We start from the raw sequence: 25,913 nt of genomic DNA on the forward strand, positions 1-25,913 counted from the left end.
TGTGCGCCCACGAAATAGATGAGACGATGCCATCACAACAACTTGATAGAATCATATAGACTCATATGCTGTTGGCACTAGAGGGAGCTGAAGCTGCGGATAAGCGTCTAATAGTCCATGTCTCTCTATGCATTGCCGCACACTGTAAGGATGTATTGAGTGCTTAGCATTGCATGTTGCTCCACCTTAGTTTGTTGCTCCATCGAACCGACAAGGTGGGAACATAAATCCTTATCACGCGAGGAAATGCTCTACCGGCAATATCAGCACGCAAGAATGCCATGGCTCTGTCATGACCGGAAGGTGGGGGATTTAACACTGACTACAGAGTCGATCCCAACTCCCCATGAGCTTCTTAACTAACTTTTGCCTAGGGGATCAGCCAACTCCAAGAAATATTCCCCCTCGGCCCCCTCCTAGCGGTCACAGGCGGCCCAATGACCACATCCAAGCAGAAATTCAGGCTAAATGCATCGTGGAATTGCCGTCGATGAGCGCCCCGGACCCCTGTACCGTCGTACTACCGTGCGGAGAAACGCGGGGTGCGGAGGCCCTGGAGGCTTTTCACCCGAAATTGGACCCCATGGTTCGGTGATTCCCCATCAACAATAGTCAAGGAAAGCCGAGGGACGATGGACCGGTGCGAGGGTTTCGCGGTCTCTTCGTGGAGTCTTTTAGGAATCCGTCGCCGAATAATGGGGCGGAAATACGTCAAGGAAAAGTTTCCTAGCTTGGCCGATGGGATACAAACGTTGAAGACCACATCATGGCCCGCCATATAAGACTCCAAGGTAAGGCGCGTCATGGTCGTATCGTAAGGTCACAGTCACTTCAAAATCACCTCTCAAGATGATGACGACTTCACGACGGTCCTCGTTGCCGACGCGAGCCTTCGGGCTGACTCTCTTGAGCCTGCTGCTGCTCATCCTCAGCCCCGCGAATGCCCTCACCGTCCAGCCGCGACAGAACTCGTCCACCCCGACCACTGGCGGACGCGAGCGCGTGAGCATCAACAAGGGATGGCGCTTCTGGCGCTCAGAGTTCAACCCAGACGGCCTCATCTACGATCAGCGCCCGGACCTCGTGAACTTGACCGACACCTTTGCGCTCAAGCCGTGGATCCTGCCGTCTGCCAACGACTTCATCAACGACCCGGCTAAGCACTACGAGCGCCCCGGTAGCGAGCCCTCGCGCAATGTCTCGTATGCATCAGCGAGCTTTGACGATGCTTCGTGGGAGAGTGTCGATCTGCCTCACGATTGGGCTATCGCAGGCCCGTTCTATACCGAGGAGAATCCCATCATTGGTGGTGGAATGGGCCGCTTGCCTGTGCATGGCGTGGGTTGGTACCGTCGATCATTGACGGTCATCCCCGAGGATGAGGGCAAGTCCATCTTCCTCGATGTGGATGGAGCCATGTCCTACGCGATGGTGTGGCTCAATGGCTACCTGATCGGTGGCTGGCCTTACCCGTACAACTCGTTCCGCCTCGATCTCACGGCGCACCTCAAGACTGGACAAGACAACGTTCTCGCCATCCGACTGGACAACCCTCCAGACTCGGCACGCTGGTACCCTGGAGGTGGCATCTACCGCAACGTGTGGCTGACCAAGATCAGCCCTGTCCACGTCGCGCAATGGGGAACCTACATCGTCACAAAGGACGTCTCCTCCGAGTCTGCTACCGTGGACTTGGTAGTTGATGTCGAGAACAAGGGCGATTCCGACCAGGATGTCGAAGTCTCCACCGAAATCCACCTCCTCGACGCTTCGACAGACAAGCCGGGAGCCAAGGTAGCCGAGTTCTCCAGCTCATCAACCTCTGTCACGGCTGGCAGCAAAGCACAAGTCAATGGCTCAACGACCGTCACATCCCCCCTCCTCTGGGGCCCACCACCGACCCAGAAACCGAACCGCTACGTCGCCGTCACGACAGTCACCGTCGCCGGCGCCGTCGTCGATACCTACGAAACTCGCTTCGGCATCCGCACCGTAACCTACGACGCGAACCGCGGCCTCCTCGTCAACGGCGAACACGTCCTCATCCAAGGCGTAAACAACCACCACGACCTCGGCGCCATCGGCGCAGCCTTCAACACCCGTGCAGCTGAGCGTCAGCTCGAGGTCCTCGAGGAACTCGGCTGCAACGCGATCCGCATGTCCCACAACCCGCCCGCCCCGGAACTCCTCGAACTGACAGATAGCCGCGGGTTCCTGGTTATGGATGAGGTGTTTGACTCGTGGTACCGCAACAAGACGGCAAACGACTTCCACCTCATCTTCGAGGACTGGCACGAGGCCGACCTACGTGCCATGATGCGCCGTGATCGGAACCACGCCTCCGTCATCATGTGGAGTTTCGGCAACGAGGTCTCAGAGCAGCAGATTGGCGACCCAGGCACCGTCCCCGCGCTCGAGCTGCACGGCATCGTGGGCGAGGAAGATCCCACCCGGCCCTCGACAGCGTCGATGAACTTTGCCAAGCCAAACATGTCCTTCCCTACCGCCATGGACGTCCTCAGCTTAAACTACCAGGGCGAAGGCATCCGCGACACACCAAACTACTCCTTCCTCCCGGGCGTGAGGACACACCCCTTATACGCCGACTTCCACGAGGCCTTCCCGGACAAGATGATCCTCAGCAGCGAGACGGCCTCGGCGCTGAGCACGCGCGGGACCTACATGTTCCCCGTCACGGGCGACACGGGCGCCCCCGTCAACGACACCTCCGGAGGAAACTCCACCTCGCAGCAGGTCAGCGCGTACGAGCTCTACTCGGCCAACTTTGGCTCCTCGCCCGACAAGGTCTTCAAGGCGCAGGATACGCACCCCTTTGTGGCGGGCGAATTCGTCTGGACGGGCTGGGATTACCTCGGCGAGCCGACGCCGTACTACACGGCGCGCAGCTCCTACTCGGGCATCATCGATCTCGCGGGCTTCAAGAAGGACCGCTTCTTCCTGTATCAGGCGCGCTGGAGGCCTGATGTCAAGTTTGCGCATGTGCTGCCGCACTGGAACTGGCCTGAGGACCGCGTCGGCGAGGTCACCCCCGTGCATGTTTTCACGTCGGCGGACGAGGCCGAGTTGTTTGTAAACGGGGTCTCGCAGGGTAGGCAGACGCGCGCGGAGCTGACGTACCGGTTCCGATGGGACGATGTCGTGTATGAGCCCGGTGAGATCCGGGTCGCGACGTATAAAGCCGGCGCGGAGTGGGCCGAGACGACGGTGCGAACGGTCGGGGCGTCGGCGAAGCTTCGCGGGTCTGCGGACCGTACGACGATCAAGGCCGACGGCGTGGACTTGTCGTTTGTTACTGTCGAGGTGTTGGATTCGAATGGCGATGTGGTGAGGTTCGCGGACGATGAGATTACCTTTTCCGTGAGCGGACCTGGTGAGATTATTGCGACTGACAACGGTGACCCGGCGGACTTGGTTGCGTTCCCGTCGTTGGTCCGCAAGGCGTACAGCGGTCTTGTGTTGGCTATTGTGAGGTCTGGGGAGGGTGTTGCTGGAGATATCACCGTCACGGCTTCCGGTGCGGGTCTTGAGGGGGTTGAGGTTGTTGTGAAGACACAGTGAAAGTGTTCAAGTTTGGTGTACATAAAGGTCTAATACCAGACTAGGTGAAGGGAATCTCATTCAAAGAACGTTAAGAAACCGCACAGCCTCAGAGACATTCAATCAGTGATCATCGTGTACCGAGAGTTTGGTAGGTTGCACTCGCACTCGCTGATGAATTGCCTTGCTCGGGGCGTTGGACCTGGGAAGAGCCAAATAAATGGGCTGTAAAGTTTAACAGAGTGAGCAGACGCATGACAGGGGCTGCCATAGAACGCATACAAGCGGAATTACCTACCTAATTTAGGTCGTGCACAAACGGGATGAACTATGGCTTCGAGTCAGGAGTCTCTCGGATCAGCCCCCCAACTAACGTCAGGCGGTTGACCAGCAGAGGTAGGGCTGAAGAAGGACATGAAGATGGGAATCGAAGATACGGAGCAGGTAAAGACTCTAACAAGTGTCTCGCTGTATTCGGCTCAGCTGCCGATCTCCTCGTACTTTCAGCACACCTCGGCCTCTACAATACGGATACAATAGGTCAACTGCTCGCAGCCACGCCGCCCCGTTCAACGGCGCCGGGGAACTAGATTAACGGCGGAAGGCGGAGCAACACGACCAAATGAACGAAAATAGCAGCAGGTCGCCCCACGGCGAGCGGGTTGTTGACTTGTCCGGCACAGAGATGGGCGTGGGACGGGTTGACAACTTGATTGTGGAGGGAAACCCGGCATTGTCGAGATTGACCTTCCCCACTAAGACTCCCTGCAGCATCCGCCCTTTACGAGGTTGCATATGATCGCCATAATGCAGGACGATGGGCACATTAAGTAAATAAGCTCTACTGTTAAAGATGGCATGCCCATCCCGCCGGCCCGTTCATCTGATCCGTTGATCCTCTTTCTCGCTATACATCCTGTCAATCGTTTGGATACGTCAGTTTTGAGATCCTTAATACCATGTCGCCCGTCACTCGTTTGTTCTCGGCGGCGGCGGTCGCGTCAGTTGCGACTGCGGCTGTGCTTGATCTGGGCATTATTGTCGACAATGGCTACGTGAGTTCCATATACAGCCTTTGATAACGACAATACGCAGTAACACATGCATCATAGAAAGTTGTCGAGTTCGGCATCGGAACGCCAGCCAAGACATTCCGTCTCCTCTTCGATACGGGAAGCTCCTCTTCGTGGGCGACCGACAGCCAGTGCCTCGCCAAGGGAAACTGCAACAACGGTAGCGGGTGCGTCTCGCGAACCAAATCCCCTGAGCAAGATCATCCTTCAGGGTCACTAATACATAGAATGGCAGATACGATCGGTCGGGCTACAGCATCAACGCCTCAACCAGCGGCCACTACACGGGCGAAAGCGCCGTGATCCCCTACCTCGGAGGCGACGTCGCCGGCCCCACGGTCGCCGAGAAATGGACCATCGGCAACTTCACCTGGGACCAGTCCTTCATCGCCGCAAACGAGAGCAATTGGGCCGCGCTCGCCGCTGACGGCTTCATGGGTCTCGGCTTCAGCTCCATCATCGACGGCGGTGCCAACACCGTCGTCGAGACCCTCATGGCGGAAAACCGCCTCGACGCGGCAAAGTTTGGAATCTACTACGGTACCGAGGCCAAGAACACGAGCGGCGTGCCCGGCGACGGCGTCCTGACGATCGGTGGCTCCCGCGAGCACGAGTATATTGAGGGCGACCTCGTCACGATCCCTATCACCCGCGTGGACGGCACCTACGATGTCTGGCGGTCTACGATCCTCAAGGTCAACGGCACACGGACGACGAGCAACGGCAGCGTCATCGAGACGGAGACGGATTTCGACCAGGCGCGCGTCGTCTTCGACACGGGCGCGGGGTCCATTACCCTCCCGACGAAGCAAAACCTGGCCGTGTACGAGTCCATCGGGATGAACTACACGAAGATCCTCAAGGGCGAGCACATCCCGCTCTGCAGCGAGTTCAACTCGTCGTGGTCGTTCAAGTTTACTTTCGGTGACTACCGGTACCCGCAGACGATTGAGATCCCGGGCGATCAGTTGGCGCGGCCAGGATTTGCGTACCGGGATGACGCGTGCTGGCCTCCGTTTGAGGATGGCGCACAGTCTGGGTTCGTGTTGATTGGGACGCCGTTGTTGAGGAACTTTTATACCGTGTGGGATTATGGCTCTGCGGCGAACGAGACGGTGATTGGGAGGTTTGATCCGACGTTGTCGTTTGGGTACTTGAAGAACAAGACCGCGGCAGCGAAGTGAGGGAGGGTGGATATGGGATGGCAGTGATGGGGTTTGAGATTGTAGGTCATGGGGGTGAATCATATCAGAACCAGATTTTTGGAACCCATCAAATGCAAAATATTCCATGCGAGCGAATCTTGGAAATCCTTCAACTTGACAGACCGGGGGTTCATGCATCGATGCGATCGTGAGCTGAAGATCTTGGATCGCACGTGGAGGAGGACCAGCCAATCCCACCTGGGGGTCAACCAGTTCTACAGATCTGCATCGGGCTCGTCTATTTGACTTTTGTTGTGACGTGCCGCACCTTACGGAAAATGGCAGGTGAGTATCTATCACAGGATTTTGATTTGACAGTCTGGGTGTTGACATGGACTGGGATGGAAGGGTTGATGTGGGTGAGAAAGGGCCCAGACCCAAACTGAGAGGGTGAAGTGAGTGAGTAAACCGTGAGTGAGTGGCTGAGAGAGAGGCACAGAGTGTAAGTGAGTGTGTGAGTGAGCTGTGAGTGAAGAGTGAGATGAGAGGCCCAGACGCCAAAAGTTCGAGGTGCGGCAACATGACGTCGTCGGTGACGTCTTGGCCGAAGTTGCGCCATGTGCCATTGGCTCACAGCAGCGACGCACTCGCCACGCGCCCACGCAACTTTCGCAGCTTCACAGCGGAGAAGGTGTGGCTGGGAAAAACCTGGAACAAATTGAACTGGAGGGAAGGCAGTTGCACATGCACGAACCGCTCAGTTAATCGTCACTGCTCTGCATGGAGTGTCTGGTTGGTTCATTCATCTGCCTTGGTGGTGTAAGAGAGGAAGAGAAATGCAGAAGGAGGGATGGAGGGGGAGGGAAGATGCGGGATATTACTCCTTGAGCACCGGCTGTCCTTCTGGGCTGCTACGAATGTGTTCTCCTTCATGATACCCTTTACCTACGAAATACCTAGCATTATTCTACCCTCTTTGTGTCAGATTTTACCTACTCGAAATACCTAATTCTTTCCCGAGTCCCTATCACCGTATCTAGAGAAGGGAGCACATCATCAGACCAACATGCCTCGGACACTGCTTCTGTGTTTCATCCATGGCTTCAAAGTGAGTAGTCAACAACAGCAAGCCATCGATGCGCCGGCACAGCAAGCAGCTAACAAGTACAAATTTCACAAGGGGAACGAAGACACATTTCATGATTTTCCAGATGTGAGACTCCTTCAGCACCACGCGCCCATTTCTTCTGTACTGATGCTTGCGATGTAGGACCTGAAGCGATCAGTCACGAAGCAACTCCCAGACCATCGCGTCGAGTCCATCGTGTACCCTCAGTATGAGACCAAAGGCGAGCTGGCGCAGGCCACCGAGGCGTTTCTCGCATGGTCAGTCTACTTACCACTCGCAGTAGTCATTACCCTGAAGCATGCTGACACCATGTAGGCTGAAGGAGAGGGTCATGGATGTAAGAAAGGCCAGCGTCGAGAAACCTTGGCCACCCAAGGACAGAGAAGTCGGAGTCGTTCTCGTCGCTCATTCTATGGGGTAGGCAGTCTCGCAAATCTGCACGCTCAAGTGATCCAAGCCTAACACACCTTAGAGGATTCGTCGCCGCAGATTCGCTCTTCCTAGCCATCAACGAGCGGGCACAGTCCAACCCGTCAGAAGATGACCCGATCTTCCCCCTCATCCAGGGCATCCTCACCTTCGACACTCCCTACAACGGCCTCGCCCGTTCCATGTTCGTCTACGGCGGCTTCTCAAACTATCAAAAAGTCAGCAGCGTCTTCAACGTCATGACGGCCCTCTCAGCCGCCGCACCCTCCACCCTCGCTCGCCTAGGAACCCGCCGCGCCGCAACCTCGGCCGTGACGACTACAGCCACCCGCAACCCAGGCTGGAAGACGTGGCAGCTCGTAGCCGTGAGGACAGGCACCGTGGGCGCCATCGCAGCAGGAGGCGTCGCCGCCTACGTCAACCGCGAGGCCATCATGAAGAGCCTCAAGGGCCTCAACAAGAACTCCGTCAAGGAAGGGTACCAGCAGAGCGTCGATGCTCTCGGCCAGGGGCTGGCGTATATCAACCGCGGCAACGTCGGCCAATCCTTTGCCTGGCTCTCGGACCACTTCACTTTCGTTGGCGCGCTCATGAAGCAGAAAGAACTCAACCGCCGCCTCGAGCGGATGGGTGCGCTCAAGGGTGTCGGCATTCACGACTTTTATGCGTCGCTGGGCGAGAACGGGTACTGGCAGGGTGGCTACTTTGTCCCCGAGCGGACGTTCTGCGCCGTACCGGAGGAGAGTCATCCTGCTTCATCGCTCTTCTCGCGACAGGTTCTGCCAGAGGTTGACGACGAGGTGGCTGCGCATATGGCCATGTTCCAGCCTGCGAAGCACAAGGGGTACGAGAAGATGACAGAGAATGCGGCCGACTTGGTGATTGAGTGGTTCAAGAGCGAGGAGCCTGTTGTCGATGATGCCAAGTTCCGCGAGACGCCGCCCGAGGAGGTTGCGGAGGATGCCGAGGTTGAGGAAACGTTGGAGAAAGCTATTTCGAACACCGAAGCACCAGCAGAAAACTCGGACGACAAGATTGACGAAAAGTTCAACGAGAAGGAAGCGTCAAAGTCGACGGATGATGGAATACCCGACGAGTCACCGATTGACATCGCCGCCGCTGCTTCGCTCGTGCCGCTCCCCGCCGACGGCGAGGGAGATTTGGTGGGCGATATCAACCCGGAGAACATGACTAACGAGGAGAAGCGGACGTACATGCAGCATCTCTTCCGCATCGCGCAGTCAACAGGTACAGGCGTCAAGGGATGGCTTCCTGGTATGCCCAGTATGCCAGGTATGCCCAATATGCCGAACATGCCCAACATGCCGAATATGCCCAAGGTTCCCACCTCGGTCTCATCCTTGGGCCAGGCATCGCTGCCGAGTGTCAACATTTTCAGAAAGGCAACGCCCTCGCAAGTGCCGGCTGACGGGGAGAAGCCAGAGACCGAGAAGGCGAACGAAGCCGTCGGGGGTGTCGCCAAGACGGGAGATGTTGCAAAGCCAGAGACGGCCGTCGCCGACAACAAGAAGGAAGATCAAGAGACTGCAAGTGACGCTGTCGGCAACGAGACTGCTCAAGCGGCAGCAGCTGCTGGCCAACTCGAGTCTCAACCTGCCGAGCCCGCCGCTGACGACAGCAAGAAGAAGGGCTGGTCGCTGCCAAGCGTAAACATCTTCAGAAAGTCGGCGTCGTCCCAGGCGTCGGCTGCTGATTCGAAAGAGACTGTTAAGAACGATAGCGACAAGAAGCCTGAAGCGGAGGTCGCTGGTGATGGACAGGTTGAGGGTCGGTCGGCCACAGAAGCTGAGGCAGCTGGCAGCGAGGTCGCACAAGCAGCGGCTGCGACCGGCCAGCTGGAGATGGCCGATGGCGGCGATGATGCAAAGAAGACGACGGCATGAGGCCGAGCGACGTGAGAATCACAGGGATCTGTCATGTTTGGAAAACTACGAGCGCGGATTGATTGCATCGGAACCTTAGTACCTAGTTAGTTGAATCAGCAATATGAAAATAATAGCTAAAAGATTACCCTTTTCTTCAATGATGAGCATCCGGTGTGGCACGGAGGTGGCTTGTCGGGCCTTGACTCCAACAAAAACTGTCAAAAGCCTAAATCGCGGGTGGCTGAACTTTCAAAGGAATTTGCTCAACGACATCTGGAATTGCTCCAAAAACATCAAAAATAATAGAATTGGCATCGTGAAATGAATTGCGTCGAACAGCAAAAGGAAATGATTTCGCCCGGACTTGAACCGGAGACCTTCAGTGTGTTAGACTGACGTGATAACCAACTACACCACGAAACCGAAGTTGTTGACAGTCTACAGTGCCAAAACTCCTCTTGAAGGTAGCAAGCTGGAAGCCAGTGAGGAACCAAGTTTCTCCCTCGATAACGCGCTTTTCAAATCTCTGACTTTGCTGTAAATCACTTTTAGGCCTAAGGTCTCTATACTTGTCGACATGTCGTTTGCGGAACTAACGTAGCTATGACTTGGGCTATGCCTATTCATTTTGGTACCCAATACCACCCGTTGACTTTTGTCCTGGGTATACAACGTCGTGGACAACGGACCAGAGTCTATTCAGGGGAGAACGCAATGTATATGAAGAATGCGGGAGATTGGAGAACTTTTGATAATCGACCATCGAATAGGTCTCGTAGTTCTCACCTGGGCTCAAGAATAGCTTCTTGCACATGTGCCTCGAAGACCTCGTTTCTCGGTCCAATATCCCGGCTAGATCTACCTTTCTTCACCGCAAGCAAAACATGTGGTAGGTTATAATCGTCTTGATAGATTTGATGTACAACTTCAAGGCGCATGTAAACCTCGAAAATCAGCCGCGATTCGCCTCGCTCCTATGTGACTAGGCCAGCTCCGAGCGGTCCGCCGTATTTAAATCACTGTCCATGGGTCTAGGGTATAAAGACGCGATTTCTTATCATCGTATCCTTGCCTTACCCTGCAAAGATTAAGGTGTCATCCCGAAAGCCGAAGGCGCGGCATGGGCGGGCGGGTCAAACCGATCGTGATGGCAGTGCATGGTTAGTTGGCTACATGCAGCGAGTCTTGGTGGCCGGGCTTCGGTGAACATGAATTAATGACAATGGAACAGCTATCATTGATCTTGAAGCTGTCTTCAGATATCGACAACATGGTTCTACATGTCGTGATTTGACTTAAACCGCCTGTGCTGCGACCGATGTAGCAGAGGCCGTGGAGGAGGCATGTGATGGAGATGAGGTGATGAACTTCTTTCACAGCTGCAGAACCTGATCACCTCTTCGAAATTGAACATTTCGTCTTTGATAAGAAGTGGTCTCAAGAGATGGATCTAACGAGCTAGATACAAGCCTACATCACGAAACTTCGTGCAGCCTCCGCGCAATTCATGACGATTTCGGTGGCATTCCGGCCCCATGTCTCTTTCCGGCAGTCTGGTACGTTCCTGCGTCCATGTCCCTGTAACCGTCAGGTCGCGAATCTTGCTGCGGCTTGGTTAGTCGTTCGTTGCTGCGATTGCGAAGGGGAATATGCTCTAGAAAACGTTGACAGCGGCCCCAATTACTCCATTCGACATGAGATGACAATATTGCGTGCTCGAGGTTGCAATAAGGCTTAATAACCTTAGCTTCCTCCCACAACGAGCTCCCCCTGCATTCATCACCTTACGAATATGCATATCCCAAAGTCTAATCTCGCTTCTTCAACCTCTTTCACCATCAAGCACCAGAAGCCGTTTACCCCGCATCCTTCTCGGCTCTTCCCCATTGGATCGCAGTTGGAAATCCTTGGGCAAAAGTCTTGAAATTCTTCGGTCTCTCGGTGGAACATGTGCGGGACCTGCATCCCGGCCCAATTGCCCCGTCTGGGAGGTGACAAAGTGCCCCTGGACACCTCAAAGTTGGACCCTTTCCCCGGTTCCTTTCCTCCGCCATCGGTGCAATTGCACCGAGGTTGAGAGCTTCCCCTTCCATTTTGCAGCTCTTTGAAGCTAGATCGGCACAGAGCTTCATATGGCTCTTTTATTCTCTTGCAGGTACGACGCTCCGCGACCCAAGTCAAGAGAAAGAGGGGACTCCCTTGGCCTCATCTAACCTGCAGATCTAGCGGCCACCAGCAGCGTAGCATCCCCCTCGATTGCGGGCGACTCCCCGAGAAAGATGGAGCGAACGGATGGCATCATGCGCGCTGAGATCGCGTCGGGCCAAGCCTGAAGGCATTCATCCGTCCACTCCCACGACTCAGGATCATCGCGTCGGATGATGCCATCCACAGGCTGTGCTGCGAGCCAAGACTCGGCGGATCGCGCGGTCGACTTGATGAGAATTGCTTTCGCTTTCCGTTGCACCGAAGATGTCTTGGGCTCTTATTAGAGCATCACCGTCGCCGCCTTTCTTTTCGTAGCTGTTGTAAAGGTGCACGGTCAGACGTCTTAAGTTCCTCACTCTTTGTTCTTCCAAGAATGTCTCGGCTCGCTCTTGGTCTCGTTGCCCTCGCCGGCCTCATGGGCCCGGCCAGCGCGCAACGCTTCGACAACAGCACCAGCGATAGCGCCACCGTCAAATGGCTCGGCAGCACTCCCTCTTACACCGCCGGTACGACATTCGGCCTGCCCTGGGCCCGCAGCAAGTACTTCCCCAACTCGACCGAGTTCTCCCTCTCAGGCGGCGGTTTGCTGCAGACCTGGGTGACGGCATACTGGTCTGACGGCTCCATCAAATGGACCGGCCACGCGATTCCCGAATCCGACACGATCCTGGACGAGTACACAGTCAGCGCATCTTCGTCGTCCAACTCGACGACGCGCTTCTCTCGTGCCAGACGGCAGCAGTCTAGCGGCCTGACCGTCACCGACTCATCTGATGCCGTTAGTGTCGATACTGGCAAGCTTGCCATCACGTTCCCCAAATCGGGTAATGTCGTCGTTGGCGAGATTAAGACTGCATCTGGCAAGACTATCGGCCAGAACGGAAAGCTGGTGCTGCACTCTCAGTCCGGCGTGGAGGACCAGGCGGAGTTGAAGGGCCAATCTGCCATAAACTACTTCAACTTCGAGAGCAACATCGAAGAGGTCACTGTCAGCAAGGACAACACTGCTCGTGCTCTCGTCACCGTCCGTGGCAAGCACTCCGGCGACGGTAGCCACGAAGACTGGCTTCCCTTCATCCTCCGCTTTTACCTCTACCACAACTCCGAGGCCGTTCGCATCGTACACACTGTCATCTACGACGGCAACGCCGAGGAAGACTTCATCTCTGGACTTGGCATCCGCTTCGAGGTTCCCCTCGAGGGCGAGGAACAGTACAACCGTCACGTCAGAATCTCCGGCATCGACGGAGGTCTCCTGAGTGAAGCCGTGCAGGGCATCACCGGTCTCCGCAGAGACCCCGGCGTCGACATCCGCAACGATCAATTCGAGGGCGTGGAGCTCGCCGATCCTGCTACATGGGACCAGAGAGTCACAACCAGACTCAAGTGGATCCCTACTTGGAGCGACTTCAGCTTGACCCAGCTCTCTCCTGATGGCTTCACGTTGAAGAAGCGCACCAAGGCTGGTCAGAGTTGGGTCAACATCCCCGGCGGCACTCGCTCGGGCGGTCTGGCGTACCTCGGCGGTGCCACCAAAGGTGGTCTCGCTATTGGCCTGCGCAACTTCTGGAAGCGTTACCCGACCGGCATCGACATCACCAACGCTGCTACGGATAAGGGCGAGATTACAATCTGGATCTACAGTCCCTCGGCACCCGCTCTGGATATCCGCCCCTACCACGACGGTCTCGGCCAGGAGACCTACGCAGAGCAGCTCGATGCTCTCGAAATCACGTACGAAGACTACGAGCCCGGCTTCAACAACCCTTACGGCGTCGCCCGAACCAACGAAATCTTCCTCTACGGCTTCGACCAGACCCCCAACCGTACGCTCCTCGCCGACTTGACCGACCACACCAACAACCCTCCCGTCCTCTTCGGCGAACCCGAATATCTCGCCGAAACCAAGGCTATTGGTAACTACTGGGCACCTCCGGCCGAGTCACCCTCAGGCCTCGCCGCCGACATCGAGAAGCACCTCGACTTTCTCTTCAAATTCTACGAAGGTCAGGTCGAGCAGCGCAAGTGGTACGGCTTCTGGGACCACGGCGACTTCATCCACGCCTACGACACGGACAGGCACCAGTGGCGCTATGATATCGGCGGCTACGCCTGGGATAACTCGGAGCTCTCCCCCGACCTCTTCTTCTGGAACTACTTCCTCCGTACCGGTCGCGAAGACGTCTTCCGCTTCGCCGAGGCCCAAGTTCGCCACACCGGCGAAGTCGATGTCTACCATCTCGGAAAGTACAAGGGTCTTGGAACCCGCCACGGCGTCCAGCACTGGGGCGATAGCGCCAAGCAGGCACGTATCTCGACGCCGCAGTACCGCAAGGTCTTCTTCTTCGTCACGGGCGGCGACGAGCGCACCGGCGAGCTGATTGAGGAGATCCTCGACACGGATAAGACCTACGGCGTCCTCGACCCCAACCGCAAGGTCCGCACTGACGGCTGGGTCCCGACTCCCAACTCCTCTGTCGCCGTTGGTCTTGGCACGGATTGGTCCTCGCTTGCTGCCTCATGGCTTCTTGAGTGGGAGCGCCGCGGCTCCCGCTGGGAAGAGGCTCGCACGAAGCTCACCAACACCGCCGCCAGCATCGCCAAGCTCAAGAACGGCTTCGTCACAGGCTCTGGCCTCTACAACCTCGCCGACGGCACCCTCGGACCCCCGCCCGCGGACCCCAACAACAACGGCACCGTCGCCGTGTCCCATCTGTCTGCCGTCTTCGGACTCATGGAAGTCGTCGCCGAGTTCATTGAGCATGCTGGCGACGATGTCCCTGCAGGTTTCGAACAGGCGTGGTACGACTACAGCTACTACTACAGTGCCAGCGCCGCCGAGCAGACGGCGCGGTACGGCAAGGGATTCGGTAACACGAGTCTCAAGCAGGGTCACTCTCGTCTCACTGCGTACGCTGCCCACCGCACGAACAACGCGACTCTCGCGGCTCGTGCTTGGAATGAGTTCTTCAACACTGATGGGTTGAAACAAACTGCTCCTTGGAGTACTGTGCACTTTAACGGCAGTGATGTGTTGGCGCCTATCGATGAGGCATCGTGGATTTCTACGAACGATGCTGCCTTATATGGGCTGGCAGCCATTATCGACTTGGCTCTTGTCGGCGAATACCTTCAGTGAAGTATTTGAGACGTTCATTCCCATCGCTCGGGACATTCTTCTTAGTATAATTCTTCGGGCACTCAGACGTTGCCCAACACTGTAACTACAAGCAACGAACTACATGTATCTATTCGCAACTTTTCGTGTATATATTCTTTTTCGTTCTGGCAAACTTGACCCCAAGATATTGCATGTAATCAGGGTGCCGTGTGCCGTCTAGCGACCAGTGTGTCCGGTCGCTTAAATGTGAATGTCTCAATCATTGTGACCGAGTTCCAACATTTCGCCATTGGACTTGTACAAGAATTGCCACCCAAAACAATATCATCTGTTTAGTCCGGCGGTACTGAGTTCCATTTTGACCATATTATAAGATAAACGAAGAAATGCTTCCACTTGTCGACCCAGGGGGACTCCTCGTATGACAAGAAAAAGTGTTGAGTTTGCAGCGTTCCAGCCGCAAAGGGGGAGAAGCAGTAAATTCACCCAGAGCAGTGTTAACCTGAGCATAATTCTTGCAAAGTTGAACAGCCCAATGGTGTGTCTGTTGGAACTAAATTGATGATGATGATAATACTCATTTCTCGAGGCTGGCTGTACTCTCTCAGAGACGGCAACCAGTGTGGCCTCACTGTCCATTGTTTCTCTGGTATCTAGTGATGGCACGATCACAGACATGCTCTCGTGGTCCATCGTGCGAAAGAGTGGGCTGGCTACTTCAGTTTCGATACTCAACCTTGAAACCGTCAGAGTAAGTAATGTACGATGCCAACATCGGGATGAATCTAAGCGTACATGTGGCTCCCTCAACTGTTAGTTGGTGAGGCGTTCAAGTCGACGAAAAATAGCTGGAAGGATAGGCCAGGCCGAGCAAGAGTTGGGAGTGGATCTAGCTGGAGTTGAGGTATATTTTTGAATCCCAAACTGTCGTGATGTTCATCCAGGTTGTTTCGTGCGGCTATTGGATGTTGCCGTCACCTGTTCTGGAATGGGTCGAAAAGAAAGAAGGCAGCATTTTATCCTTAAATCCTCAATACAAGTCGCCCGGTGAACCAATCACCCGGAACCCCTGGAGATCGATTTTCCAAACATAAAACATGCCAGGGATAATGAGCAACAGGTGAAGGGCCACAGTACCTAGATGCAGCTCCTTGAAAGTGGCACAGCGTCGGGAAAGAGTCTCATATATGACATGGATTGCGCATGTCGATCAAGATAAGTCCTGTTTCGGGGGCTTCACGTGTGACAAATCGATCACTTCTGGACTAATGTAGCACAACGAAAAGCAGCTGGTTTAGTTATCATCACATGGGCAAGCTTGGTCACGAGGGTCATTTGGTAATCAGCCGATGACAGACCAAGACACTCTCGCTCCCAAGTACATACTAACAGTTTTGTCATCTACAAACTCTGTAGACAACTACATCCCAATACTTCATTGAAACCGGATGCTCCGTATTTCAAATGATTGGTACTGCTTTGGGGCTTCAAGCTGTTGACAAAAGTAGAGTGATCATGGGGCGTTTTGTGATTCTTGGAGCGCTGCGCCGCTCAGGACAGAAGGTCTCATTGCTGGCCATTGGGGGGCGTCAGCATGTGGCTCAAGATTGTGTATTTTTGGAGCATGCTTTGGGTGCTCAAAATCTGCCACATTCACGATTGGCACGTTGACAGACCAAGTCAGGCAGTCATGCTTAGATTGAAAGTTTTCAGGAAAGACTGCAGCTACGTCGACTGTTATACCTCCATCCCCCACTTGAGTAAAGGTGCAAACACTGACGATACTCCGATGACAGTATGCCTCTAGGACTGTCGCATGAAACGTTCTCATGCAGTACCTATCGGCACCTGGCGCCCCTCGTAGCATCATATGAGAATGATGAGATGCCGAGTCCAACAGTTACAGCATGAAATACAGCCACAGCAGTTGCGAGGCTTCAGAAGGAGTAATTTGCCATATTACCGATATATGTCGCATGCTTGGATGAATTAGCATCCCTTGGATGTGGCCTCGTGATCCATCACTGCACGCCCCTTTCTCGTGGTTTGGCGTGCACTTCGCCTGCTTCAAGATTGAAGCGGCTGAACCAGAGTCAAATAGAATAGGTTAGTAGTCGCGTATGCTGTATTGTGTCAGGTAGGGAGACGTACCACAAGGGACATGTGTAAGAGTGCTTGAGGAGCCAAAGCTCGATGCAGGCCGAACAGAAGACATGGCCGCACGGCAACTGGCCGACAACGCTTCCAGCGACAAAGTCATCCAGGCAAACAGGACACGTCTTGGCCTCAGCGACCTTTGCCAACGACTCGAGCTTTCCCCGAGTCAGCTTTGCCATACGGGCTCTTCCCGGTAGCCGGGGCAAGCTATAGGAGCTCAAAGTCGAGGCATCAGGGGAATCATGTCGACTGCGGTGATTGCCCGCTGTTGTAAGATGCAGAGAAGGAGGCGGCGGAGGCGGCGGAGCATGCCTCAACTTCCTGATCTTCTTCCATCCGAAGAGGTAGAGTACGAGGCCAACTAGGAGTGCGAAAGCGACACAGAGTGCTGCTGCGACAGCACCTGGCTGCTTCTCGGGCACCCAGGTGGTTGAGGCATCTGTGACAGCGGCATCTGGAATGCTTGTCGGGCTCATACGGATGATGTCATGAGGAATATATTGACGAGGAAGTTGAACGGCGGGAGGATATCAGGATGAGCAGAATCCAAGCAGACACAAACAAAAATCCTGCTGTCCTGCGGTTTTTAAGTCCTACAAACGATCCATGAGTATTACTGATTGCACCGTGTTTCGTGTCAACATTGCACAGAAGCAATCTCACCGACTCGAAAGCCATGTGATGTTTCGGTTGAGGGATTAAGAACTTCCTGTTGCTGCGTGCACTCATATTCGGCTTGCCAGATCAGGTCCTTCGGATGCGAGTGCATTCCGTAGGCTTGGCGGACGATTGGAACAACGTTGAGATTATCTGGGTCTTTTTGCGCCCGCTTCCCATGGGGAAGCAGTAGCTTGTAGGTAATTTTAACGTAATGGTTGTCCATCACCACCGAATCCGACCGTGCCTGTGTTGGCCTTTTGTGTATGAGCGATTTTCTCTTGGCACTCAGACCTCCTTGCTTCCCCAGCCGAATCGGGCCTCGTGTAAGTGAGCCTCGGGCCACCCGCCAGAGGAAATTGGAGTTACGAGGTGGTGAGTTACCGTCCTAACTGGCATTTGCTCTCGTCAAACCAACTTTTGCCACTCAGAGCGATAGCGCGTTACCTACGGGCTTGTAGTGAGAGGCATTTAACATCAATCAAAACGAGGGATCCAAGGGGGGTTTGTTTTCAACTCCTAGTGATCATCCTTCTATGATTTCTGCTTTTCTAGAACTGTTATGGCTGGATGCTCGTATTGAGAGAAACTGGGGGTTCAGCTGCTCTGCTTGCTGATAATTTCCAGGGAAACGGTGCCGGATCGATCGTAAATGGTTACAATCTGCCACTGATTTACTTCAGAAAAGCGGAACAGGAGCGCCTTTATTCATGTTGTCCTGCGTCTTCTCTCTTAATTCCATAATTGATCAACAATGCTCGACACCTCCGCAGAACCGAGCATGGCACCGATTTTATGTCGAAGCACACAGCACTGTGTGTCAAGCTTGCTCCATGCCAAGGTGCGCTTATTTCATTCCACAAGCACAGTGCACTGGGTAACGAGAGGGGGGTTCAGTTGTAAAGTTCAAGATAGAAATTGGTGGTCGGCAGGACAAAGCGGCGCTTGACCATTTGCTGGAAACTATCATGGCAGTGATGAGCTTGATTGACGGGAAGATGACCGATGCCATCGATGAAGGATTGTTTTATGTCAACCGTTGTGCAATCATGCCGCCGAATAGAAAGCATGATCATCGAATCGCAGTCAGATGCCTATGCTAGACAAGAACAGCCTTATCAGAAACGTCGACATTACCGGTGTCCCGATAGTTACGATATCTACCTTGAGTAATAGTAAGTACTATGTACGATATCCGAACCGACTTTGTCATTTCTCTTCAAGAAAGTTAGTAATGACATGTAAAAACTTGGCAGAGGTTAGGGTTGAGAGGGCACTGGTTCTACTAGTGTTGGTTTGCCCATCATGGTACATGGTGTAAGCCATGTTAGTTACGCAGCCCATTATCAACCTTTCTGTCTACCCACATAACAGAGGTATCTCCGAAGTACTCGATAAAAATTTTCTATACATCAAATAGCCATCCTCGCGAATTTTTACAAATGCGGAGCTGCAAATTTTCACCAAGCATCTTACAGTCCCGCTAATCTGAAGCCTCACTACACTCCTTTATCAGCAGAGTCACCCGTCTTGAGAAACGGCACTAACCGAGCAGATAACATGGACCTTCTTCACGAGCTTGAGTCCATGGCTATGACACAACAGGACAACACTGAAACGGACTACGACGACATCAAGAGGTGGCAGTCTTTCTTCGGCTACATATACTCGAGTGCCGCAAAGAAGATCCAGGATCATCGATCCAACTTTGCACGATTCCATGTCTCCGAACTCCACTGGGACATGGTTCGCGCAGAGAAGGACTCTCAGGGCTACGACAAGGAGTCTTACGAGTATTCTTGCAGTCTTTCGCAAACCCAGACATCGCACGTCGAGCAAAGTACTCAGACCAAGAGGAGAAAGAAGAAGTCTAGCATCTACCTTCTCAAGCTAGCGGGTCCTTTCTCCAGCCCCGAGGACGTTCAAATGATCTGCGGTGCTTCTTCCATGCTGCTCTTGAGTTTCAGCGGCACAGGCGACGACGGCTTTGCCGCCTCTTTTTGCAAGGTTGACGAAGCAACCAAGAATATCCTCCTCAGTCACCTTTCCGACATTGAATCAACCTTTCAACCCACATTTATCCGCTACGCAAAGGCGGACAAGAAACTGTCCGCGACATCGATGCATCCCACCCTTGGACCCAAGGCCACCTTGCCCCATCACCACCCAAACTCTGAGCCCCTGATCGAATCAGATCAACGACTACTCCCGACTCAGGACCAGTACCCAGTCTGGTACTTCTTCTACGGTACCCTTGCGGACCCTACTGTTCTAAACAATCTTCTCGGTATTGAGCCAGTTTATCGAGCTACAAAGGTTCACGGTGGCCGTCTCGCAACTTGGGGCGGAAAGTACAAGGCTTTGGTGGATGCGTCAGCCTACGAGAAGGGCTGCGTAGATGGGCACGCTTTTCTTGTTACGAACAAAGACCAGGAGGATGCACTGCAGTTATGAGAGACTGACAAATACGAGGTGGTCCGGTGCGTGCTTGAACTGAGAGGGGAGAGAGAGCAAGAGGTCAGATGCCTTAGATTCCGATTCATCGGTGAAACGGACGCGTGATATGGGCAGAAGCCAGGAGAGCGAAGACACGAGCCCGCGAATCCACGATGGTCCCGGAGCATAGCGTGCAGTGTTTATAATAGGCGTCTTATGTTAAGAGGAATAAGACTGTCGGATTGGAAGTCCAATTCGACCGCGGCATATAGCTAACTGCGCAGGGGCTAATTAGGGGCCCTATTTATAATTATCGTAGCCAGCCTAACCTACGGTTAGAACCTCCTTTTTATACTTACTATATAAATATTTATATAGTTTAATTAATCTCTTCGTTAACTACAGTTCGAACTAACTACCTTATAATAAGGATACTAATATTAATTAATAATTAAATTTTATTATTATAGATTAGTAAGGTATCTCGTTATATAAAAAAGACGACCTCTTAATACTATACGAGATAAGAGATTCGTACTAATTAATTTTATAAAAGTAAATAAAAAAGGAGGTAATTCTTAAATACTATATAGAATTAAGTAATCGTAGCCCTTTACTACTTACGAAAGGTCGATGTTTATTACGTTAAACTATGTTAATTAACGGAACTGCTTTAGTAACTAGCTTTTTATTATTACCCTAAGTAGCTTTTTTATTAAATGACTTTTCTATAGCCGGCCTATAATTAGAAATTAACTAGTTAAATTAGTAAAAGTATAGTATAAAAGAGTACTATATAATTAAAAAAAAGGATCTTTAAACGTAAATATTCTTATTTAGTAATAAAAATAACCCTATAGGAGTTATTAAGCTAAGAGATTTATAATATATAAGAAAGTTTATTATTACGAGGATTTTATAAGTACGACTTTAAGTTTATAATTTAAACGACCTCTTTATAGCTCCCTTAACTACCCCCTAAGTATTACTTAGGAATATAATATAAAGGACGGTTTAATAAAGGAGGAGGGGATTTAGAGGTTTTAATAATATTAAGCTAAGAGTATTACGGATTTTAAAAATTAATTTAAAAAAAAGGCGGCTATTTTAAAGTAGTCTTATGACCTCCCGTTAGAGTTATTATTAGCCTAAGAAAAAGCTAAAAAGACGAGGATCTAAGGGGAAAAGAAAAGAATCCTTTAAAAAGCCGCTAAAGGGCTTCTTTTTTATATTAGCTCTCGGTATAAGATTACTAATTTTAAAAAATTAACTAAGGAAGCTATTTAGAGATTATAAAGAGCACGAGGCTTAAAAAGCTAGAAATATATAGGATAGTGGAAATTAATAATTAATAAAGATCCTAAGACTAATTATTATATTTTTTTATAGTAATATAAACGTTTATTATTATTATTATTAAAAAGAATTATTAAAACCTACCCTTTTTTACTAAACGAAAAGGAGGATCTTAGTAAGTACGATAGCTAGCGATCTAAAAGGGTAGTAATAATTATTAAAAATAATAAAAACGAGAGTAGTAGCGAGACGGTAAGAAAAAGCGGGAATTTCCTAAACCCTAATAAATTTATTACGTAGCGAAAGTACGGATTTACTACGACTAGCGCATAAATTAAATATATCCTTATTAAGATTAAATATATTAGTAACTATTAATACGGGTATAAGCTAGAGTATAACCCTTAGTAAGTTAGGGTAAAAAAAGAAAGAACGAAACCCGATCCTAAATAGAATCCTAATCCTTTATAAGTAAATAAATATTAACCCGGACTATTAAGGGACGTAGATATATAGAATTACGGATTAGCCTAACGGTAAGTAAATTAACGCGGTATTAATTTATTTAACTAAGGTTTATAAGAAAAAGGGGCTATAGGGGTAACCCCTATTTTATAAAATTATAAACGACCTTAGCTACTAGCTAAACGAATAATTTATAAGCATAAGCTTAGGAATTGCGAAAGTAGTTAATAGATTCTTTTATAAGCGAGGGGTATTATTAGCGTAATTATAATTACGAGAGCTATATAAAATATTAATAGTAATAATTATAGAGGAGGAATTCGTATTATAAAACTAAGTATAGGTCGATAGAGCGTATAATCGCTTTAACGAATTTAAAAAAAGGGTAAACGACCTAAATTTCCTCCTTATAATTACTAATAAAAATCTATCGTTATAAAAGGATATATTAGGGTAAAATATAGTACTAAAAATACGATAATTAATAATTCTACTTATTTCGATCTATAACTCGTTACTATTACTAATACGAAATTCGGTACTAATCGGCTAATAAAAAAAGAAATAAACGACCTAAAGTTATTAATAATACGCAGCGACGCAAGGATCGTATATAAATACTAAAAATCTAATAATAAATACGAGGTAATTTATAAACTTTAAAAAGATCTTTTTAAAAGAGAAATTATATTCTAGGGGGAAGTATAAAGTCTTATAAAAAACCTTAACGATGTTTTATAATTATTATAAAAAAGTCGGAATTAGAGAATATTAATACTATTTAGTAATTAATATCGTACTTGTAAGCAAAGCCTCTAATTATTATTATAAAGCGGTACGTAATCTTAATTAAAACGACTTTTTTAATATAATTAACGTAATCTAAAGCCGCTTTAAGACTTATAATAAAAACCTAGAGCTCCTATTTAAGTTACGAGCGATTTTTTTTATATTTATAGCTAGGATAATAAAGGGTAAATTGCGAGTAGAGATCCTCGAAGAGCTTATTAATTAAATTAATAAGCTAGCGAAAACCTAGCTAAATAAGAGGATAAACGAGTAGAAAGTTAGATATTTTTATATTATAATCTAGCGTATACTAAAGGTAAAAATCACCTTATACTAGGCACCTAAAGACTACAAGACGCTCTGCTCGAGGCTAAGATTTAGTTTTAATATTAAAATAAGAATACTATACTAAACCTATTTCTAAGTATACGACGGCCCTTATTAATAATATTAAGTCGATTAAACGTATAATAAGAAAAGAAAAGAGGCTAAATACGGTAATTACTAGTAAGGAGGCCTAGATTCGTTAAATAAGTAGAGATTTAACTTATAAGTAGGGTAATAAAAGAAGTAATACTATATTTATAAAAAAGATAGATATTAGTTAAGTAACTACTCCGAGGAAGAGCGTGCTAAATCGTACGAATAGTATAAAAAGTCGAGGGTAATAAATAGTAAAACTAGCCCTCGTCGGTTTAACTAATTCCTCGTTATATATAAAAATAAATCCGGGGGTATAGAACTTAGTAATAGTAGCTAAAGTAACGGCCTAAAATATATACCCCCTATAAAAATTTAGAAAATAAGGAAGATCTTACCCCCTATACTAACGAATTAGATTATAACGAAATTAACGATATTAACTACTCTTTTTTCGCTCCGTTAGCTTTTAAAGGATATACGAGGCTAAATAAATAGAGGGTAGTAGAAGTTCTTAATAAGTAGGCTTTTATTTACGGATAATAAGAGAAGGTCCCTTAAATAACGGATATAAAAGCGGCTAAAAGGGCGAATTTAATAAGGCCGAAGCCTATTTTCTTAATAATTAAAGAGAAGACGCTATCTCTCTTAATATTTAAAAAAAAGGAATATAATACTAAGTAAATCTAGGGGTAGCTAGAGGGGTCCTTTTTATACTACTTAAATCCCTCGAATACTAAGCTCGTATAAGTATTTTATATAAGTAAAAGGTATAGCCTAGACGATTTCTATAAAATTATCCTAAATACTAGGGTATTATAATAGTTAATTAAAAGAAAAAGGTAATTCTAAATATTATAAAAAATCGCGCTAATAATACTTAATACGTTAATAGTAAGTATTACGAGGATTAGTTTTGGCTTAGGTAAGAAAATCGTCGCCCTAGGTATAGTAAAAGTAGAGACGTACTTCGGAATAATAACTTTTTATATTTTACTCGTTAATACCCTATTTCTCCTATATCTAAAAAATATAAATTAACTAAGTATTATATTTAATAATACGAGGAATAGAATCTTTAGCGGTAAGTACTTCGAAATAGTCGAACAATAATAGGGGTATACGTTTATAAAGCTTATTAATAATACGAAGTTAATTAATTACCTAACGGAAAGTAAGCTTAGAAAGCTATACTAAAGATTCGGGTACCCGTTAGTTACGAGGCTATATAACTTCTTAAAGTAATTAAATAATAATAATATCGAAATAAGGGCGCTAGAGTAGTTAATAAAAGTATATTACTAATACTAAATAAATACGCAGAGCTTATATAGATTTAAGTTTAAATTGCGTAATAAGCTTAACTTTAACTAAGAAATCGTTATTAATATCTTTTATTTAAATAGTCGGCTAGTACTATATATAATTAACGTAGCTATATCTTTTTAAGTAGGGTAATTCCTCTAGGATCTATAAATAAAAATAGTATAGGTAGCCCTACGAAAAAGCTAGATTAATATATACTAGGGACTATTAGACGGTATTAAAACCGATACTAATACTAGCTTTAAGTTAATAAAATTTAGTGATAATACGACGGCCTATAATATATAGCTAAAAGTCGTACCCGTTAAAGCGTACTATAGTATTAAAAAGGTAGAAAGGGCATATTAGTAATTAAAAAGGGCGTTTAGAATTATTAAAAAAAAAATCCGGATTCTACCGATAACGAATGCCTCTAGATAGTACTTAAATACTATAACAATATTATAGGGCTTAACGGACTTATATTAACGCTATTAGTATTTAGAGTATATTTAAGAACGACCTTAGCCTCGCTACTATTACTAAATATAAGCTAACGAGCCTAAGTAGTTAAAAAAGTAATATAAGTATTATGCGAAATAAGTATAAAAAAGTAAGTTAACGAGGTAATTACTACGTATAATAAGCCCGATATAAGGGATAATTTAAATATATTACTAAATTCGGATATACGAATATAGCGCGAAATTACTTAATAATAGGCTAGGCTATATAAGTTAATTTCCGTTAACGAGCGCTTTTATATAGTTACGAGAGATCGTAACTAGCTACTTAAAGTATTAATTATAATAGTTAGACCGTACTATATAAATCCTAACGAGGTAATTTCTAACTTATAAAAAGAAGAAGAGCTAGGGGAAACTATATAACCCGTAGTAGAGGTATAAGAAATTATCCTCGACGAAATCGTTATAGTAGTACTAATAAACGACGAGGAAGAGGAAATTACTAAAAGGGTACTAATACTACTAGCGAGACGTTATAAAAGACTATAACGGCAAGCCTTAACGTAGCAATTTATTACTAATAATAAAGTAATTAATACTTTTTATATAATAAAAAAAAAGCCGATTTTAAGCTAGCGGTTAAACTACGTAAAGAAGGCGTAATTATAATTATTAAAAAGCCGTATAAAGGATTAGATCTTATTAAAATAGATACTCTTCGTAATCGAGGGGTCTATTAATTTATCTTATATAACTTAGAAAAATATATAAACCTCTATATATTTAAATTATAAATAGTTCGTAAAATTAAAAAGAAAGGAATACCCTAGCCGTACGAGAAGTTTAGATACGTAATTTAGGAGTATAGTAACGTTAAAAAAGCGACGCTACTTATATAATTACTTACTATATAGCGCTATAGCTAACGATTAATAATAGTATTAATAGTATTACTACGGAAAAAGGGATACGAGATTTAGAGCCGTAATATTACTTAGGCCTATACCTAATTAGCCACAGGGCTTATAAGGAAAATCCTGGCCTATTTACCGAAGGAAATAGCTAGTAAGTACCTAGAAAGCACGATTATTAAAGTACTTAAGCTACTATATAGGCTCGTAGAATCGGGTACTTATTAGTAGGCTACTTATTACGATTTTTATATTAATTAACTATTAATAGTTATTTTTATATATAACCCGTGCTTATTAGTTACGGAGTATAAAAGCAACTAATTTAGGATCGTTAGAATATAAACCGACGATATATTAGGCCTATTTAATATTAATTTTATAAAAAAGGAGGATAAGGAGCTTTAAAAAGTAGGCTTCGTAGCGAAGCTAAAAGAGGTCTTTATAATAAATACCCCCCT

General features: G+C 48.4%; 8 protein-coding genes and 1 non-coding gene across 9 annotated transcripts; 5 read left to right on the plus strand and 4 right to left on the minus strand.

The window, feature by feature from the left end:
- Positions 1–849: 849 nt before the first annotated feature.
- On the plus strand, positions 850–3,579 carry CLUP02_00529 (beta-galactosidase; the record flags this gene model as incomplete). Its single annotated transcript, XM_049279576.1, has 1 exon — positions 850–3,579. The coding sequence occupies one exon, from the start codon at positions 850–852 to the stop codon at positions 3,577–3,579; it is 2,730 nt and encodes a 909-aa protein (XP_049135533.1).
- A 102-nt stretch (positions 3,580–3,681) lies between these two features.
- CLUP02_00530 (uncharacterized protein) lies at positions 3,682–4,332 on the minus strand (the record flags this gene model as incomplete). The annotated part of the gene is made up of 5 exons (XM_049279577.1): positions 3,682–3,783; positions 3,875–3,886; positions 3,933–4,026; positions 4,094–4,144; positions 4,211–4,332. The coding sequence occupies 5 exons, from the start codon at positions 4,330–4,332 to the stop codon at positions 3,682–3,684; spliced, it is 381 nt and encodes a 126-aa protein (XP_049135534.1).
- CLUP02_00531 (uncharacterized protein) lies at positions 4,181–5,815 on the plus strand (the record flags this gene model as incomplete). The annotated part of the gene is made up of 5 exons (XM_049279578.1): positions 4,181–4,249; positions 4,330–4,388; positions 4,499–4,613; positions 4,671–4,798; positions 4,867–5,815. 5 exons carry the CDS (start codon positions 4,181–4,183, stop codon positions 5,813–5,815), a joined length of 1,320 nt encoding a protein of 439 aa, XP_049135535.1.
- A 1,027-nt stretch (positions 5,816–6,842) lies between these two features.
- CLUP02_00532 (uncharacterized protein) lies at positions 6,843–9,238 on the plus strand (the record flags this gene model as incomplete). The annotated part of the gene is made up of 4 exons (XM_049279579.1): positions 6,843–6,989; positions 7,047–7,162; positions 7,221–7,322; positions 7,378–9,238. 4 exons carry the CDS (start codon positions 6,843–6,845, stop codon positions 9,236–9,238), a joined length of 2,226 nt encoding a protein of 741 aa, XP_049135536.1.
- A 331-nt stretch (positions 9,239–9,569) lies between these two features.
- Positions 9,570–9,643, minus strand: CLUP02_tRNA030. The gene has a single exon. It is a non-coding gene; the product is annotated as a tRNA-Val (tRNA).
- A 2,158-nt stretch (positions 9,644–11,801) lies between these two features.
- CLUP02_00533 (uncharacterized protein) lies at positions 11,802–14,567 on the plus strand (the record flags this gene model as incomplete). The annotated part of the gene is made up of 1 exon (XM_049279580.1): positions 11,802–14,567. One exon carries the CDS (start codon positions 11,802–11,804, stop codon positions 14,565–14,567), a length of 2,766 nt encoding a protein of 921 aa, XP_049135537.1.
- Positions 14,568–14,873: 306 nt separating this feature from the next.
- CLUP02_00534 (uncharacterized protein) lies at positions 14,874–15,227 on the minus strand (the record flags this gene model as incomplete). Its single annotated transcript, XM_049279581.1, has 1 exon — positions 14,874–15,227. The coding sequence occupies one exon, from the start codon at positions 15,225–15,227 to the stop codon at positions 14,874–14,876; it is 354 nt and encodes a 117-aa protein (XP_049135538.1).
- Positions 15,228–16,570: 1,343 nt separating this feature from the next.
- Positions 16,571–17,182, minus strand: CLUP02_00535 (uncharacterized protein; the record flags this gene model as incomplete). The annotated part of the gene is made up of 2 exons (XM_049279582.1): positions 16,571–16,631; positions 16,701–17,182. 2 exons carry the CDS (start codon positions 17,180–17,182, stop codon positions 16,571–16,573), a joined length of 543 nt encoding a protein of 180 aa, XP_049135539.1.
- Positions 17,183–18,453: 1,271 nt separating this feature from the next.
- Positions 18,454–19,817, plus strand: CLUP02_00536 (uncharacterized protein; the record flags this gene model as incomplete). Its single annotated transcript, XM_049279583.1, has 2 exons — positions 18,454–18,538; positions 18,883–19,817. The coding sequence occupies 2 exons, from the start codon at positions 18,454–18,456 to the stop codon at positions 19,815–19,817; spliced, it is 1,020 nt and encodes a 339-aa protein (XP_049135540.1).
- Between the last annotated feature and the right edge of the window lie 6,096 nt (positions 19,818–25,913).

Source organism: Colletotrichum lupini, chromosome 1 (genome assembly GCF_023278565.1).
Source record: "Colletotrichum lupini chromosome 1, complete sequence".
Lineage (NCBI taxonomy): Eukaryota > Fungi > Ascomycota > Sordariomycetes > Glomerellales > Glomerellaceae > Colletotrichum > Colletotrichum lupini.